Here is a 16444-nt window from a genome sequence, read left to right on the forward strand (position 1 = left end):
TGTGAACCTTTTGTAGCTCTTTTATGAACAAATGTCTTGATCTTCTACTGTTATCAACGCGACAGATTGACCTGTTTGACAACCCTGTCAGAAGCATGGACATCAACAAGTGGAACGACGGTTTCCTCAGAGACGTAAGTGAACATAACCGCGATTAGAAATCCGACAGATCATCTCGCTGTCAAATATAATTTAGGGTTCAAAATGGTTTTTGGATAAAAGTTTTCTTCCAAAGCCATTTTTTGAGACGTGCATTTCTCTGCAGCCATTAACCCTGATCGTCATCGCCATCAGTCCGAAGTATAAGGCAGACATTGAAGGATCGGTGGTGGACAGCCACGGTCTGCACAATAAATATATTCACTCCATGGTAAGAAAGTATCACTGACAGTGTTTTACTTAAAAAAATCTTTTACTTAAAGGGCTGCATTATGCAATATACTTAAAGCAGGTATCTCAGGTTGAAAATATGATTTTGTTTAATTTTTTTCCAGATGCAGAATGAATTCATTCAGCAGGGCAGCATGAACTTCAGGTTCGTCCCGGTTCTGTTTCTCGGTGCGTCTCAGGTTGGTAAACCGTCTTTTCATATCAGCTCAACGTGTTTATTTCCTCTAAAATGCTCCCCTTGCTGATCAGTCCTCTTCACACACAGAAGCATGTTCCCAGCTGGCTTCAGAACACGCGAGTTTACCGCTGGCCGCAGGACACTGAGGACTTGCTGCTGCGGCTGCTGAGGGAGGAGCGATACGTTCCCCCGCCTGTACCTGTGGACCTCACGCTCATCATCAGACCTGTGACCACCAGCGTGCCATGAAAACACACACTTTTGCCTCAGATTCTGATTTTCTTACTTGATCTGTTTAAAAATAAAATGTTTGCGCACAGGATTTAATCAAGGTTTTGGAAAAATTGACTTTTTTTCATTTCCCAGTCGAGGTAATAACTCATCCCACCGACCCAGCTGTGTCTACTTTGCTGCTGCTTTTGGCCCCAGGGCCACGTGTTTGACACCTGTACACTTTCAGCTCACGTTGCATCAGTTAAATTGTTTGCAAGATAAATTGGACTGTTTGATGTAATTAGTTATTATTAAAGTAATATTTTAATTGCTATAACACCTGCAGAAAGGGTGCAATTTCCTGCTTTAGTGCAAAACTTTGCATAAAACCGGTTCCTGAAATAAAGAGATTAATAAACAATTGAGGAGGAGAAGGAGCAACAAAAAACTGACGCAAACTACCGACATAGAGAAAGTGATTGTGCCTTTCTGTGTGAAGGTTGCATGTTATCCCTGAGCATGTACAGGTTTTCTTAGGGTAATCCAGTTTTCTGATGGTGGTTGTGTGTGATGGACCTCCGCCCACAGTCAGCTCTAAATTGGACGGAGGAGCACCGGAGACGGATGGGTGGATTTGAATTAAGCAGAATTTAGCTCAACTTTTAGACTCACGACTCCACCCTCCACGGCCGTACTGCTGTCCACCTTCCTGCCCCCTTGCCTAGGAAAATAATATGCCATGCAGGGCGCAGCAGCACTGACACTGCAATCTGAAGCTGTTGCTCATTGTGAAGTGTCACCAGATGGCACTGTTTTGATGCACATGTAGGGTATTTTTTATTTTTGATTATTTGTGAAGTCATTTTTTTAATTGTGGATACATGTTTGTTTGGTCGATACGAGACCATGAAAATCACGAGTAACAGAGAAACTAAACAGAATAGTCAGATGCAAAACCACTGTCCTCTTGCGAATGAAAATAATCTGTTATTTAGACAGATTTCCACTCTTTGGTATCTTCTTGGGAGTCTGATTTGTTGTGTCGTGGGCAGATTAATGAAGCAACCAGCAGGCTTTTTTCAATTTGTCCAACCGATCTCACACGCCCTCCTTCAACCGCCAAAAAAGGCCTGCCGCAGGCTGGAGCGGAGCTCCGGCTAATAATAACCAGGATAAAGTTACCGTGAAGCCTCCCTGCTCTCCGCCGTGACCTATACCCATGTGAGGCACCAATACCACGGTTGCCCCTCACCCTGCCCCAGCCCCGTGCTTAGCTTGGCTCTTTCTTCTCCTGCCTTGCCTTCCCTCGCCCCACCGTCCCCAGACCCCCCTCTCCAAAGCTGCCACACCGGCAGCTCCAAATTCCCCAACACCTGTAAGCTCATGATTTATTTTTATTATTTTTCATCAAGGTTTGGATGATTTTAACTCATTGTGGACATGTGCATGACATGAGCGAGGCCTTGACGACCCAGTGGAAATGGAATAATTCACTAAGTGGGATATTTTTTTCTTTTTTATTAATGCAAAATTGACATTGATTGGATTTACTGACACCAATCGGTCCCGCATGAGGAGGCTTTGCCCAAACTGAAAGGATCCCACCTGAAACAGTCTCCACCTCGCCATGGCCGAAGGTAGGATTGTCACACCTGAACCTTTGATCGGCACCGATACGAATCGACTGTGACACAACGTAAAAATCAGGATTTAAGATGCTGAACGCTGGATGTGTTAAAGGAAAGTTGCGTCCCCTTTGCAAAATGTGTTGAAAGTCGGTTGCTATAAATACAGGCTATCATGTAGCTGGTGTATTAGAGCTGGTCTCCTGTGACGGACGTGACTGCTGCGGCCAACACCTCCAGTTATTCAGGCTCGTTGGACAATGAGCTCAGGTTAATGCTATGAATTTAAAAGTGCGAAATATTTGGAAATAAATGCTTGGTTCCAGTGAGAAAGGCTTGATTCAAAACACTGCCTCTGTGTTTCTGGGAGGAAAGTGTCAAAGTGTCAAAAGTACAGGTGTAAAGGGTTTGAAATCTGATAATAAAACTAAAATAATGGACTATATTTCCCTCAAAATATTGAAACTGTCAATACACATCAACAACACGCTCATGTTATGTTATGTTATGGTTAACACTCGTGCATCTGTCTTGTTTATCATATCAGCATATTTGTCTCATTGGCAAGTTCACACAGGAAAAGACTCGGGTTTGAAGGTTTGACATGAAAACAACCGACAACAAACTGTGCCAACAGCAGGAAACTGTGGTTAAATCTGAAAGTGTCTAAGTGCTGTTGAATGTTGATCTCAATGCAACTTTCACCATTTGAAGTTATGACGGCTGCCTTGAGTTATTTGCTCTGACAAGAGTTATTTTACTACCAGATCTGTTGTTTGCTGAGGCTGCAGGGCTTCAGAAACACACAGTTCATGCAAAGTGCCACATTGTTTTCCTTTGGACTCAGTTTAAATGTGTCTGTCCATCCTGAAGTACTGGGCCAAACGAAGGGAGTGTTTTCACTGTTTTGGCTGCTTTCTCAACCTGTCGTTTTGGAGGAAGTGAGTCATGAGACAGGCATGCTCAGAGTTCATTCACAGTGTGAAGGTGTCCCTCGCACCTTGGCACCAGGTTCATGTTGGAAAAATAACACGGCTCCAACTGCGTCACTGTACCACTTCGCGACAGGTGGAGTCTGTCTGCGAGTTTATTTTGATGATTTGACTGGAATGACAAAATAATCCGGTTTTTCCAGAGCAGACAAGATTATACAACAAGTGACAGATTAATTCAAATTGCTGAGGGACAATAAATGAAAAATGAAAACAATCTTACTGTCGTTCACATGAACATGATTAAAAACAGTGCTTGTACAAGAAAGAAATCTTTGAACACCTGTATGTATATCTTTAGATGAGAAATGTGTCAGGACAGTGACGCTATTTCCCACATTGACCTCTTTAACAGAGTATCACTGAGTTCCTGTTAATCATTCTGTTAACTTCAATCAAAGTGAATTTACAATCAAATTGACATCCATTTCACCTCTGTTTAGTATTTCAGAGACAATTCCTCAACAATAAGGAACGTTTTCCACCATTAGTACACCAAATTTACATATTTATGGTCCTTTCATGAAGGTTTCTTTCTCTCTACGATGACTTGAAATAAGCTTAATTTAAATGTTAAATGAAACTATAAAGATAACACAAGTAAAGTCATCAAAACTCTGTCTGGAGCAAAAACAATCTTTTAAATTAAAGAAGTATGTGGATTTCTTGAGCCTCTATTTTCTGATGAAACTATCACACTGCCCCCTGGTGGACAAAATCTGTAACTGACAGTTTCTGTCTGACCTCGGTGCGTTTCCTCAGTCATACAACAAAACCAGGTTATTTATTTGTACAAAGCTGATCTGGTTAATATATGTCTATAATCAGAGTCATACTTCCAGCCTGATCTTTTTATTTCTTTTTTAATCTATAGGGGCCAAACCGGCCTCTGTCCCCGCAGCCGGCGGGTCGGCTGGAGCAGAAGCAGCACAGACGGGCTTCATCAGGTCAAAATGTCTGGGCCTGCTCAGGAAGCTGAAGCTGTCTGTGGAGCTGCTCATCGCCCTGGCCGCTCTGCTCTCCTGGGTGGTTGTCGGTGTGGTGATGTTCGACTTTGTGGAATACAAGGCCGTCCCCGGTAGGCCGCTGACACTTTCAATGAGTTTATCTATCTCAGTTTTAACCAGCACGTGCAGGATTGTCACCATTTCTGCCTCCGTCCTCAGACGTGCAGCAGATTATCTCAGATCCCGTTGGAGCGGTGAACGACGCAGTGGAGGAAGTCTCCAGCCTACTCAACAAGTTTCAAGGTAAAGAAGAAGCTGTCTCCTGTGGTGTATCACTGAGAAGTTATTATTTCTAAGATGATTTATGTACGCAAGTGATGGCACGACAGCAGATCTTGACATAAATGCATGGATTTCATGCAGCATCGACAGTTCCTGAGATAAAATTTCAGTTTTTATACAGTAAACTTTAGAACTCCCAACTGATGAAGCTAAAATTTAGGCGGTCATTAGAGTTCTGTGAATCTGTACTCAAACTGAAATACAGGATGATAGCAATGCATTAGGGTCATAGGTCAACCTAACAGCAGCTCAAGATTCATAACAAACACTGATTGAAATTCTCACTTCTCTGCAGAATGTGCTCCTGATTTAAGCGACCCGCATTCTGCAGCCATTTATGCAGTCGAAGAAATAGCTGAAGCGAGAGACGGATTTGTTCGATATTTTTCAGATGAGGACGGTGCGACAAGCCGCCCACCGTTACAAACTCGTGCATACACATAAAAAAACACGTGTCCGGTGAATCCGTTATGTCTCTAATGGTCTCCCTCTGCACCACAGGCACCTTCTACCTCAGCTACGTTGACCCTGTGGTTATCGGCAGACGGGTTTTCCATTCAACAGACGACTTGATAAGCGGCACGGTGGGATCTGTCAGGGATGCGCTATGCGGCATTGTGGATACAATATTGGAAACAATACTGGATATAAGTAAAGGTATGTTTTCCATATTTCAGTGCTAATTTAAGTTTTTGAAAAGTGTAATTTTGTAACAAACACTGACCTTTGACTCCCCCTTTGACACGTGTGAATTTAATAATTTCATTTTATCCTCTCACAAACTCCTTCGTCTTTTTTCAGGGAAAATTGACCTGAGCTACATTGACCCGGTTGTGATAGGCAGACATGTATTTAACGTTACTAACGGGTTCGTGTGTGGAGTGGTGGGCGGCATCCAGGATGTGCTCTGTTCCGTACTGGACACTGTAATCGATGTAGTGAAAGGTATTTACCCCCACTCCTGCTTAACCTTTAACGCCTTAATATCTCATCAATAACCATTTGTCACGGCTGGCAGAGTCTGCTTTCCTTCACTCTGACTTTATTTCGGTTTTGTGTCTGACAGGAACGGTTGACATCAGCTTCATGGACCCGGTGGTGATCGGCAGAAACATCTTCAATGTTACAAACGACACAGTGGGTGGAATAGTGGGATACGTCCAGGATGTGCTCTGTGCCGTCGCAGACAGCGTACTCGACATAATTAAAGGTACCAGCAGCCATGTTGCTATTGTTTGTATGTTGTGTTTATTACGTTGGCTTTCAAAGTGTGGAGCAATCAAAGAGTTTCGGGGAGGGGCGCAGCAGCAGGGAAGGGGATTTGCATAAGATACATAGTTTTGGAGTTCATTTATTGTTATTGTAATGGTTATGAAATGAAGTAATGGGATAAACTGGAGTATGAAGTCATAATAGACTTGCATTTCAATCCTCACACGCTTTGAAAACCTGTTTTCATCCACGTTGAATGCAAGTTTTGAAGAGAGAATGCAAAACTGATTTGTATTTGTCATGACTGTCATTTCCTTGTGTCTGATACATAGACTGAAACTGAATATTTTAAAAAAATGGACGATATTTTTCAGGTGATTGCAACCTTGAATGTTTGTTTTTAAGTGACAGATCTCTAACTTGTCTTTAATGTTTCTAATATATCAGTGAAAAGTGTTGAACCTGTCGAATGTGTCGTTCTCCTTCAGGAACAACTGACATTAGCTTCATTGACCCTGTGGTTATTGGCAGAAATGCCTTCAGTGTTACTAATGACTTTGTGAGTGGAATATCTGGATACATCCAGGGTGTGCTCTGTGCAATTCTTGATGTGATACTGGACTTACTCCAAGGTACCGTATCAGCCTTGCAACGATTCCCCGCCGCCTCGGTCTTTCTCCCCATAAACTCACCAGCGGCTGCTTCCCTGTCTCGGCGGCTCAGGTGTCCAGCAGACGGTGGGATTCAGTCCCACGTCGGTCCTGAAGTCAACTGCAGAAATCGCCACAGATCAGATAAACATGATAGTGAACTACATCTCCACAACTCTGACTGGGGAAGAAGGTTTGTTTTTCTTTTAAAAGCATTTATTTTGATGAATTATTTCTTAAACCTGACTAATGTCTCTTGCTCATCTGTGTGTTTCTTGCGCAGGAATCTTGCCTGAAGTGTCCATTGACCCCATGAAGGTCGTTGAAGATGCCGTGTTGGAGTTCTCAGACAAGAAGGACGTGTTCCTGGCCTACATGTCGAGTATGATTGTTGGTGATCAAGGTGCGACTGCAAACGGTTTCTAAATATCATGAACGAAATTTACACCCGTATCTTCATGATTCTTTTTTCTTCTTGCTTCTTTTAGGCGAACCTGTTGCTACTCCCGTCGTAAACATCGTGACTGACAAAGGTTTTACTTTTAAAGTTTCATTTTGAGAGACGTACAAACATGTCGTATTTTAACAAAAGGGCGCTTACAGATGGAAGCTGATTTCTCTTTTCGCAGATCAATCAACTGGTGAGCCATCTGAAATTCACCTGGTGAGGAGGAAAGGTAAGAGATGGCAGTTCATCTTCTGTTGTTCATTACAGCAATGCTTCCTTTAGCTCAAAATACATGTTTTTTTTCATGTCTTCTTTGAAACAGGTGAATTTCTTCCTCCAGCTGACAAAGGTAAGACTATGTTATTTATTAATCGCACATGTACACAAATGTGTTGCCAGCAAGAACAGTGCATAGCCTTGTCCTTGATTTTTTTTCCCTCTAACACTTTTTTTCTGTCTGAGTTTGCATGTTTGCACTCAGTTCTGTGTTTCCATGCTATGCTGTGCCGTTGTTAAATGTGGTTCGTCAGCCCTCAACTACTCTGAAAATACTCTGTGTATTTGGATCTATATGCAGTGTTGACATGATGGCATGGACGAATATGCATCAATAACCACTGTACATCCTGTTTATAATAAATGTATTTTGCAAACACATGGCTATGGATTCTCTGACTGCATTTCTCCATTTTGAATTCTCTCACGGTTTGTTGCAACATTTAAATGGACTGTGAATTAATACCGTTTGACCCATTCATTGTTGTGTTCTTGAAAATATTCTGTATAATATTGTGCACGATGACTTACAGTGAGCAAGCCTCGTCTCTTTGTTACATAATTTGCACTAAAATTGTTAATTAGGAATGAAATTGAGAGAAACATGTCAAAATATGATTTAACGAACAGGTACACTGCTTCAAATACACTTCATTTCCTCTCCGTCGGTTTGTGTTGCATTCTTCTGTTGCCCTTTCCTGCATCTTCCTTTCAAAAGATTGACTGACATCTGTAATTCAAGTCTTTCCGAAACTGTTCTATGTGTACTGTATCTTATCTTTTGTTTGTCTGAACTGAATCTGTATTATTTTTATGTGGAACATTTAATTTTATGTGTGCACGTTGTCGTAAAAGTCTAGACCACATCAAGAGTTGGTACTTATGTTATTATTAAGCCATAGGGCTTTTTTTCTGGTTTGAACTCTTTCAAGATTTGATAACTGTAAACAAAAAGCGTAATAATTCCAGCACAGTCATGTGAACTAGTTGTTCTTTCCTATAATCACGTTACCATCAACATGTGGTTTAAACTTTACAGCGTTATGGTCCCCATCATTGCTGCCATTTCACCCCATTTATTTTCCTCCGTACGTCGAAAACCATCTGTAGCTGTATGCCTTTATAAAACACCACAGCTTGTGGCGTTCAGATGAAAGCGGTGACTGGTACAACATGGTACAGTTGCAGAGATCACACAGGCTGCTAGAGACGAACCCGCTGCCGCTGCAGAGATAAGCGAAGACTCACAGGAGGAGCAGGTGGAGGCCGAAATCCCCACCGAAGCTGCCAGTGAAGCAGACACCACAGAGGCAGAGGAAGACCATGGTATTGATGTTTCCTTCTTTAACAGTCACATTCTTTAGGTTGAGGATCGATAACGGCCACTAAATCTGTTGCTGTCACGTCACTAGTGAAACATGTCGACCTTGAAGAGCCACCGCTGGAGCAAGACGCTGATGAAGACGAAGAAGACACTGAGACAAAAGATGTGCAACAACTGGAAATGGAAAAAGAGGAGGAAGGCGAAGATGAAGAACAACAAGATAAAGCCGCTGAGACTGAAGTTTTGGTAGATGAAGAGGAGGAAGAGGAGGAGAGGGAGGAAGGGATGCATCCAGCAGATGACGGAGAGGAGGAGAGTCCTGAAACATTAGATGTTTTGGCAGAAGAGGAGGAGGAGACCAACATGGAAGAAGTTTTGGAAGAAGAGAAGGAGGAGGAGGAGGAGGAGGAGGAGGAGGAAAAGACCACAACTGAAGATGTTTCAGAAGAAAGAGAGGAGAAGGAGGAGGAGGAGGAGGAGGAGACCACAACTGAAGATGCTTCAGCAGAAACAGAGGAGGAGGAGGAGGAGGAGGGAGAGGAGACCAGAACTGAAGATGTTTCAACAGAGAGAGAGGAGGAAAAAGATGAAGAAGAGATAACCAAAACTGAAGACATTTTGGAAGAGGAGGAGGAGGAGGAGGAGGAGGAGGAAGAGGAGGAGGATGCAGAGATTACAACTGAAGATGCTTTGGTAGACAAAGAAGAGGAGGAAACCAAAAGTGAAGACATTTTGGTGGAGGAAGAGGAGGGAGACGAGGAGAAACAAGACAAAACTGAAGATGTCTCGGGAGAAGAGCAAGAAGATGACAAAGCTCCAACTGTTGATGCTTCTGTAGAGGAGGAAGAGAAGGAGGAGGACAAGCAGACCACAACCGATGACCTTTTGGTAGATGATGATGATGTGGAGGAGGAGGAGGAGGCGGAGGAGGAGGAGGAGGAGGAAGGGGAGGAGACAAAAATTGAAGATTCCTTGGGAGAAAAAAAGGAGGAGGAAACCAAACGTGGAGATGCTTTGGTGGAGGAAGAGGAGCTTTTGGTAGACGATGACGTGAAGGAGGAGGAGGAGGAGGAGGAAGATGTCAAAATTGTTTTCAAAATATTGGAGGACACCTCAATGAGGGAAGATGAAGTAGAAGATGAAAAAGGGGAAAAGATCAAAATAGGAGACGATCTCGTTGAAGATCTAGAGGAGGAGGAGGAGGAGGAGGAGGAGGAAGAACCAATAGCTAAAGATGTGGCAGAAGAAGATGAAGTGAACACTATAGATCTTACGACAGATCTTTATGTTGATGAAGAACTACTTCAAATAATTGACAGTGAAGATTATCCAGATCTAATGATAGAAGACAGTTTACTCAAAGAGCGCGATGAAGACAAAGAGCCTTCAGTTCCAACACTTGACATTGAAATTCTCTCGTCTGAAACGCTTGATAACGACACTGCTGCACTTCACTCCGATGACGAGGAAGACAAAACACCTCTGCCACCTGTTTATGATGAAGATGAATTCTCCGACATTGTCGACGATCACGATGAAAATAACAACAACAGTGAGAGTAGAAAGGCCGAGCCCAAACGAAAGAGGAAGACTCATGTGTCTTTAAAGAGGCTCAGATCGAGAGATTCTCACGAAGAAGACCGACTCAACAAATATGAGCAAGGTACCAAACTCTTCCCGTCTTCATCACATGTTCCTCATGGTGTTTTCCATCAGCAGTTAAGTTGATAGACGGTAAATGTGTGGCTTTGTGGTGTGAGTTCATCTACTTTTTCCATATTTCATGTTTTCATTGAATGTTCAAGGCCTCACAAATGTCTGTTTCAAAATCATCTAATTTTCTCACATTTATTGTTCATTTCTTTGAGTTAGCAACATGCTGGAGAATTTGTCTCAAAGAGCATTACAGACTAAAGTAGAACAACTGGTATTCACGATAAAAACAGATCAAAAATTTGTTTGCTGCTCCAAACACCCCTCCAGTCTGAGGGCATCACATTTCCCTAGCTCAGCAAAAACTGGAAAATGAGAAGCATACATAGCTCCAGATTTGCATAAATCCTTTAATTAAAATCCACATATGTATTTGATTAGGTTTATATTCACAACTTTTGTTTTTGATTGATTTGGGCTATTTGTATTTGGCGTTTCAGGATGAGTTAAATTCACTTTGCACACAAAATGTTATTTCTTCTGGCCAAAAGAATTAATTAATAAGAGTTTGATTAATCACACTTTGGATGTGTTTTTTGAGGAAACAACTTTAAGAAATGGACATGAATATAAAGACGTGAATTCAATACTGAGATTGAGCCATGTTTGGTTAACTGGCAGAGGCCCGAACAGCTGCACTGGATCACCTCCATTTTACTACAGTACAGCATTTAATAAAAGCCAGCGCCTCTGATAGAGTTTCTTTCCCCCTGTTTGATAAAGTGAGCCTCCTTCAAAATGTCCTCAAGTTACGGTAAAAAAAAAAAAATTAAGAGAGCAGCTTGGTGGAGCTAAGAGGCTGAAAAAAAACAGAAATAGACTCCTGGATAAAGATCGTGAATACTGATTGCTTTGATGACATAATAACATAGTGTGTGTGTGTGTTTTTAATTATAGTGTTTTTTTTAGTAGTGCTTATAGTGCTTTTGCAAGCATGACTGCTCATTGTTAGGCCATTTTTTTCAGTTTGTCAGTACTGTCAATTTACAATCAATAGACACGGGACATGATGGAAAATTGTCCTTTGTGCCAATAGATGGTGTTCACATGAGGTTTATCTTGATGTTCAGCTGTTGTAAAGGACAGTTTCAGGTCTTCAAAGTAGGCTTTGAGAAAGATGACATGAAGGTATACTTTGTCCTTCTTTGTCGCTTGGATTTGATGCCAGATAATACTGGTATGCTCCAAGTAACTGGAAAACCCAGGAATCCCAGCCTTCCGTACAGTTGTGTTGACATTCCTGTTCTCCAACTATGTGGACAACCTCTGTGTAATCACACTGAAAAAGGTTTTTCTCTCAGCACTGAGAAGGCAAACTGATCGGAATTGATTGATGTCTGTCACATCCTTCTCCTTGGGAATTAACACTCCTCTTCACCTATATGTAAAGTAAGGTCCCTGTTGAGTTACTCACATTCTAGTACTAAGTTACATAGTTGCACACAATCAACTGTAGTACTGAGAGAGGGAACAGGAAGATTTTCAATAGTGGAAGCTAAAAATTCCAACAGTAAAGGTAATGTTTTTACTGACTTGAACTTCCTCACTTATTTTAACTCAAATACCGGATTTTTCGGGCCATAAGGCACACCGAATTATAGGGCGCAATACCAATGAAAGTGTCAATAATGGCCCGTTGTTCATAGACAAGGTGCACCGGGTAATAGTAAAGTAACGTCCAGCTTTCTGGTTGAAAGGAAGACGAGTTGGATGTCTTAATGCTGGTTTATTAAACTTCAGAACTTACTGTGGCCGTAACAATACCAACTGCTGAGAGGCAGCTCTCTCTCCGCTTCACCTTCTAACCGGTACATGCCACACCGTGAGGCTCCTCACTATGGTAGCTACGTGGTTCATACGTAAAACTCACTGGATTATAAGGTAGACTGTCCATTTTAGAGAAAATCAAAGGATTTTAACTGCGCCTTAGCCCGAAAAATACGGTAATCATGTTATAGCTACATACTGTCTTCACTGCTTTAATATATTATGATAAACACAAGAGTTTAATTCATACCCTGGGTCGTGATGCTTATAAATATGTATTGTTGCTTATCTCGAAGCTGCAGAACTCGAAAGTGAGAAGAAAATTGAGGCTAAACCCAAACTTCAAGACACTGTAGTTACAAAACCCAAAGAATCAAAGCCAAAGAAAGAAGCCAAGTCCCTGGAGAAGAAAGAAAAACAACTGAAAGGTAAAATACACACCATGTGTTGAATATACTATACTTGCAAGTTGCTTTTGACTATAAATGTTTTGCTAAACAAATGAAAATGATCAATCTTTCTGTCTAAACATGCTTCTACATTTATGATGTCCTGCTCTAATCTTAGAAGAAAAGCCTCTCAAAGAAAAGAAACTTCTTAAAGAGGAGAAAGAGGTCAAGAAACCCAAAGCAGAGAGAGAAGTGAAGAAAACAGAAAAGGAAAAGGCAAAAGAAAAGAAAATAGCCAAAGAAGAGGCAGAAGGCAAGCGACCGCCCAAAGAAAAAGCTGATGCCAAAAAACCAACCCAAGTGAAGAAAACAGTCAAGAAACCTCCAAAAGAAAAGGTAGAGATCAAGAAACTTCTTAGAGATGAGAAAGAAAAACAGAAAGAGTCTAAAGAAGTTAAAGACCGAAAGAAACCAGCCAAACTGGAGAAAGAAGAGAAGAAACTACCTAAAGAAAAGGCAGAAGTCAAGAAACCAATCAAAGAAAAGAAAGAAGTCAAACTACCTCCTAAAAAAGAGGTAGATGTCAAGAAACTTCTCAAAGATGATCAACAAATACAGAAACAGCCTAAAGAAGCAGAAGACATTAAGAAACCAAGTAAACTGGAGAAAGAAGAGAAGAAACTACCTAAAGAAAAGGCAGAAGTCAAGAAACCAATCAAGGAAGAGAAAGAAGTCAAACAACCTCCTAAAAAAGAGGTAGATGTCAAGAAGCTTCTCAAAGATGACCAAGAAATAAAGAAAGAGCCTAAAGAAGCGCAAGACATTAAGAAACCAGCCAAACTGGAGAAAGAAGAGAAGAAACTACCCAAAGAAAAGGCAGATGTCAAGAAACCAATCAAAGAAAAGAAAGAAGTCAAACAACCTCCTAAAAAAGAGGTAGATGTCAAGAAGCTTCTCAAAGATGATCAAGAAATAAAGAAAGAGCCTAAAGAAGTGCAAGACATCAAGAAACCAGCCAAACTGGAGAAAAAAGAGAAGAAACTACCCAAAGAAAAGACAGATGTCAAGAGACCAATTAAAGAAAAGAAAGAAGTCAAACAACCTCCTAAAAAAGAGGTAGAAGTCAAGAAACTTCTCAAGGATGAGCAAAAAATAGACAAACCAAGTGAAGTAAAGAAAGAAGTTAAGCAACCCAAAGAAGTGAAAAAAGTCAAAGAATCCCTCAAGGTAAAGGCAAAGGTCAAGAGGCCAACTAAAGAAGAGGCTGAAGACAAGACACCAGCCAAGGAGGAGAAAGAAATAACAAAATATGCGAAAGAAGAAGTGAAGAAACTTCTTAAAGAAGAGAAATTAGTCAAAGCACTAATCAAAGAAGTGAAAGAAGTCAAGAAACCTGCAAAAGAAAAGAAAGAGGTCACAAAGCCTCCTAAAGAGAAAATAGGAGTCAAGAAACCTCAAGAAAAAAGAGACGTTGATACACAGAAGAAACAACAGGCAAAAGTCAAGAAATCTCTTAAAGCAGAGAAAGAAATCAAACCACGTACAGAAGAAGTGAAGACACCACCTAAAGAGAAGTTAGCTATCGAAAAACATGTAAATAAGACAAGAAAACCATCTAAAGAGACAGAACTAGAGAAACCCCATAAAAAAGACAAAGATATAACACCGCCCAAAGAAAAGGCAGAGGTCCAGAAAAATATTACAGAAGCAATCAAGACAGCTCCGAAAGAAAAGCTGGATGTCAAAAAGCTTCTCAAAGATAAGCAAGTCATCACAAAATCACTGAAAATACATGAACTGGTTAAAAAACCTGTCAAAGAGAAAGAAGAAGTCAAGAAACCAACAGAAGATGAAAAAGAGGTCAAAGAACCACCAAAAGAAAAGAAAGAAGCCAAAACACCTGACAAAAAGGAGCAACAAATAAAGAAATCACTTAAAAAAGAGACTAAAGAAGCCAAAAAGACTCCCACAGAAGAAAAAGTTGTCAAGAAGCCGCCTCAGAAAAAGCAAGAAACCCTTGCAGAGATAGAGATGAAACATGAAGCAATGAAAGATGAAAAGCCTTCCAAAGAAAAGACAGAGGCAATTTTCAAACAACGAAAGACAACAAAGGCATCTAAAGAACAAGAAGTAGGCAAGACAACTTCAAAGGAACCGAAGAAGGTCAATGTGACAGGTACGCCAACGGTTTTTGGTAATCGCCAAAGAAAAAAGATGTCCTCATAAAACTGCTCGACAAAAAAAGAAAGCCACCCAGTGGCTGCTGACGACACCAAAGAAAGAACACAAATAAATAGAATGCTAAATTTACGGAATGATACAAAATATGATGAAGGGCTCATGGTACAAAACAGAAATGGCAGAAAATCACCTGAAGAAGATAATGACTTTGATTTGACATTAAAAAAAACTCAGACAGCACTATGGATTTGCTCTAAAAATAAATAATACATTAAAATAGGATAAACAAATGAATAAAAATACAGAAAAAATTGTGAAAAAATATTTTAAAAATAAAATAACAAATCTAATGTGAAATGTACCAATCTCACTGGATATTTTTTTTGATCGCACCAATATAGTATCCTAGGGCTCTGCACAGGAGTTCTGCCCTGTCTCCAGACACTCGACGGAGGGCCATACTGTGTGAGCCTTACAGGCTGAACAGAATGTAAAACCAACAGCACCCTTAGCAAAAGGACAACGTTCGGTCTTAGAGTGACACCCCCCACATTCGGATGCCACCTCAGGCATGATAGGCTGAAAGACAAAGCGTGTACCTCACCCACGCCTTTCGCCGAGGTAATAGCCACTGCAGCTCTACCGTTGCCAAGGGCTCATGGGGAGACTGACACAAGCCCCAAGTGCAGGTCCCATGCTGGAGCTCATGGGGCTCTCAGGGGGTGAAGCCTCAGAGTTGGGCTGGTATTGCCGCCACATACACCTTAAGGGTAGATGGAGACTAAGCCCTGTCCACAAGAGACTGAAAGAATACAAGGCCGTGGGGACCAGGAAAAGGAAGGGGTCCTCCCTGCGGATTTTGCACCACTCAGCAACTTTCACCTGTTATTGTACTGCAGCCGAGTGGACGGTGCTCAGACATTCAGAATGGTCTGCCTGACAGGCCCCGTGCAGCTGCTGAACAGCAATCCTGGCCTCTCAGTCGCCAAGCGCATAAGATGAGGCGGTGAGGATTAGAGTGCCAAACCTGAACTCCGTGTTGGGACAACCAGTCTCTCCTGCTGGGGAGGCATCACGGTGCGCTATGGGAGAGTCTGCGCAGCCAGAGAAACCAAGCCCAAGCTGGGCAGAAGGGGTCCATCAGCAACAGCATGTGGCAATGTGGCAATCTCTGAGGTGTTGGCCAAATTAGAGGGAGCAGCAGAACGGCATAAAGAAGGTCCTGTGGTCAAGGGTGCATTAGCGCGTCTTGGCTCACCCTTTGCCAGCAGCGACCACAAACCAACAATAATTATTCCACTAACAGCGATCGGCGCCAAGGGAAGGGTGCAACGCAGCGGGGTGGGTGGGGGCGTAGATTGACCGGTAAATCGAGAGCTTCGCCTTTTGGCTCGGCTCCTTCTTCGCCACAGGTTTACTATTGCAACAACGCATCATCAGTAGGGTAAAACTAACCTGTTTCACGGCGCTGTAATCCCAGTTCACGTTCCTTGTTAGTGGGTGAACAATCCAATGCTTGGTGAATTCTGCTTCCCAATGATAGGAAGGGCTGACAATAAAGGATCAAAAACTAACGTTGAACGCTTGGCCGCTACAAGCCAGTTATCCTTGTGGTAACTTTTCTGACAACTTCTGCTTAAAACTCAAAAAGTCAGAAGGATCGTGAGGCCCCGCTTTCACGGTCTGTATTCAAAATTAAGATCTAGTGAGCTTTTGCCCTTCTGTGTAATGTAAATATCAGAAAACATTAAAAGAAATTTCTGTTCATTATCAAACAAATTATAATATATCATAATG

The 16444-nt window shown here is 41.7% G+C and overlaps 1 protein-coding gene across 17 annotated transcripts in view; it reads left to right on the forward strand.

Annotated features, from left to right (window-relative positions):
- The first annotated feature begins 2004 nt into the window (after positions 1–2004).
- Positions 2005–16444, forward strand: part of LOC115406293 (titin-like) — a 39968-nt gene continuing 25528 nt past the window's right edge. For 15 of the 17 annotated variants that reach the window (XM_030116220.1, XM_030116231.1, XM_030116228.1 and 12 more), the window contains exons 1-15: positions 2005–2418; positions 4273–4476; positions 4565–4648; positions 4983–5087; positions 5189–5344; positions 5489–5632; positions 5754–5897; positions 6388–6531; positions 6623–6742; positions 6833–6952; positions 7038–7082; positions 7179–7226; positions 7320–7346; positions 12374–12505; positions 12645–14642. In XM_030116220.1, coding sequence (XP_029972080.1) covers positions 2409–2418; positions 4273–4476; positions 4565–4648; positions 4983–5087; positions 5189–5344; positions 5489–5632; positions 5754–5897; positions 6388–6531; positions 6623–6742; positions 6833–6952; positions 7038–7082; positions 7179–7226; positions 7320–7346; positions 12374–12505; positions 12645–14642 — 3481 coding nt within the window. In that variant the 5' untranslated portion in view covers positions 2005–2408. Of the gene's footprint in view, positions 2419–4272; positions 4477–4564; positions 4649–4982; positions 5088–5188; positions 5345–5488; positions 5633–5753; positions 5898–6387; positions 6532–6622; positions 6743–6832; positions 6953–7037; positions 7083–7178; positions 7227–7319; positions 7347–9846; positions 10261–12373; positions 12506–12644; positions 14643–16444 lie in introns of those variants that run through there. The other 2 variants (XM_030116229.1, XM_030116235.1) reach the window with 2 other exon arrangements.

The sequence above is a fragment of the Salarias fasciatus genome, chromosome 19 (genome assembly GCF_902148845.1).
Source record: "Salarias fasciatus chromosome 19, fSalaFa1.1, whole genome shotgun sequence".
Taxonomy (NCBI): Eukaryota; Metazoa; Chordata; class Actinopteri; order Blenniiformes; family Blenniidae; genus Salarias; species Salarias fasciatus.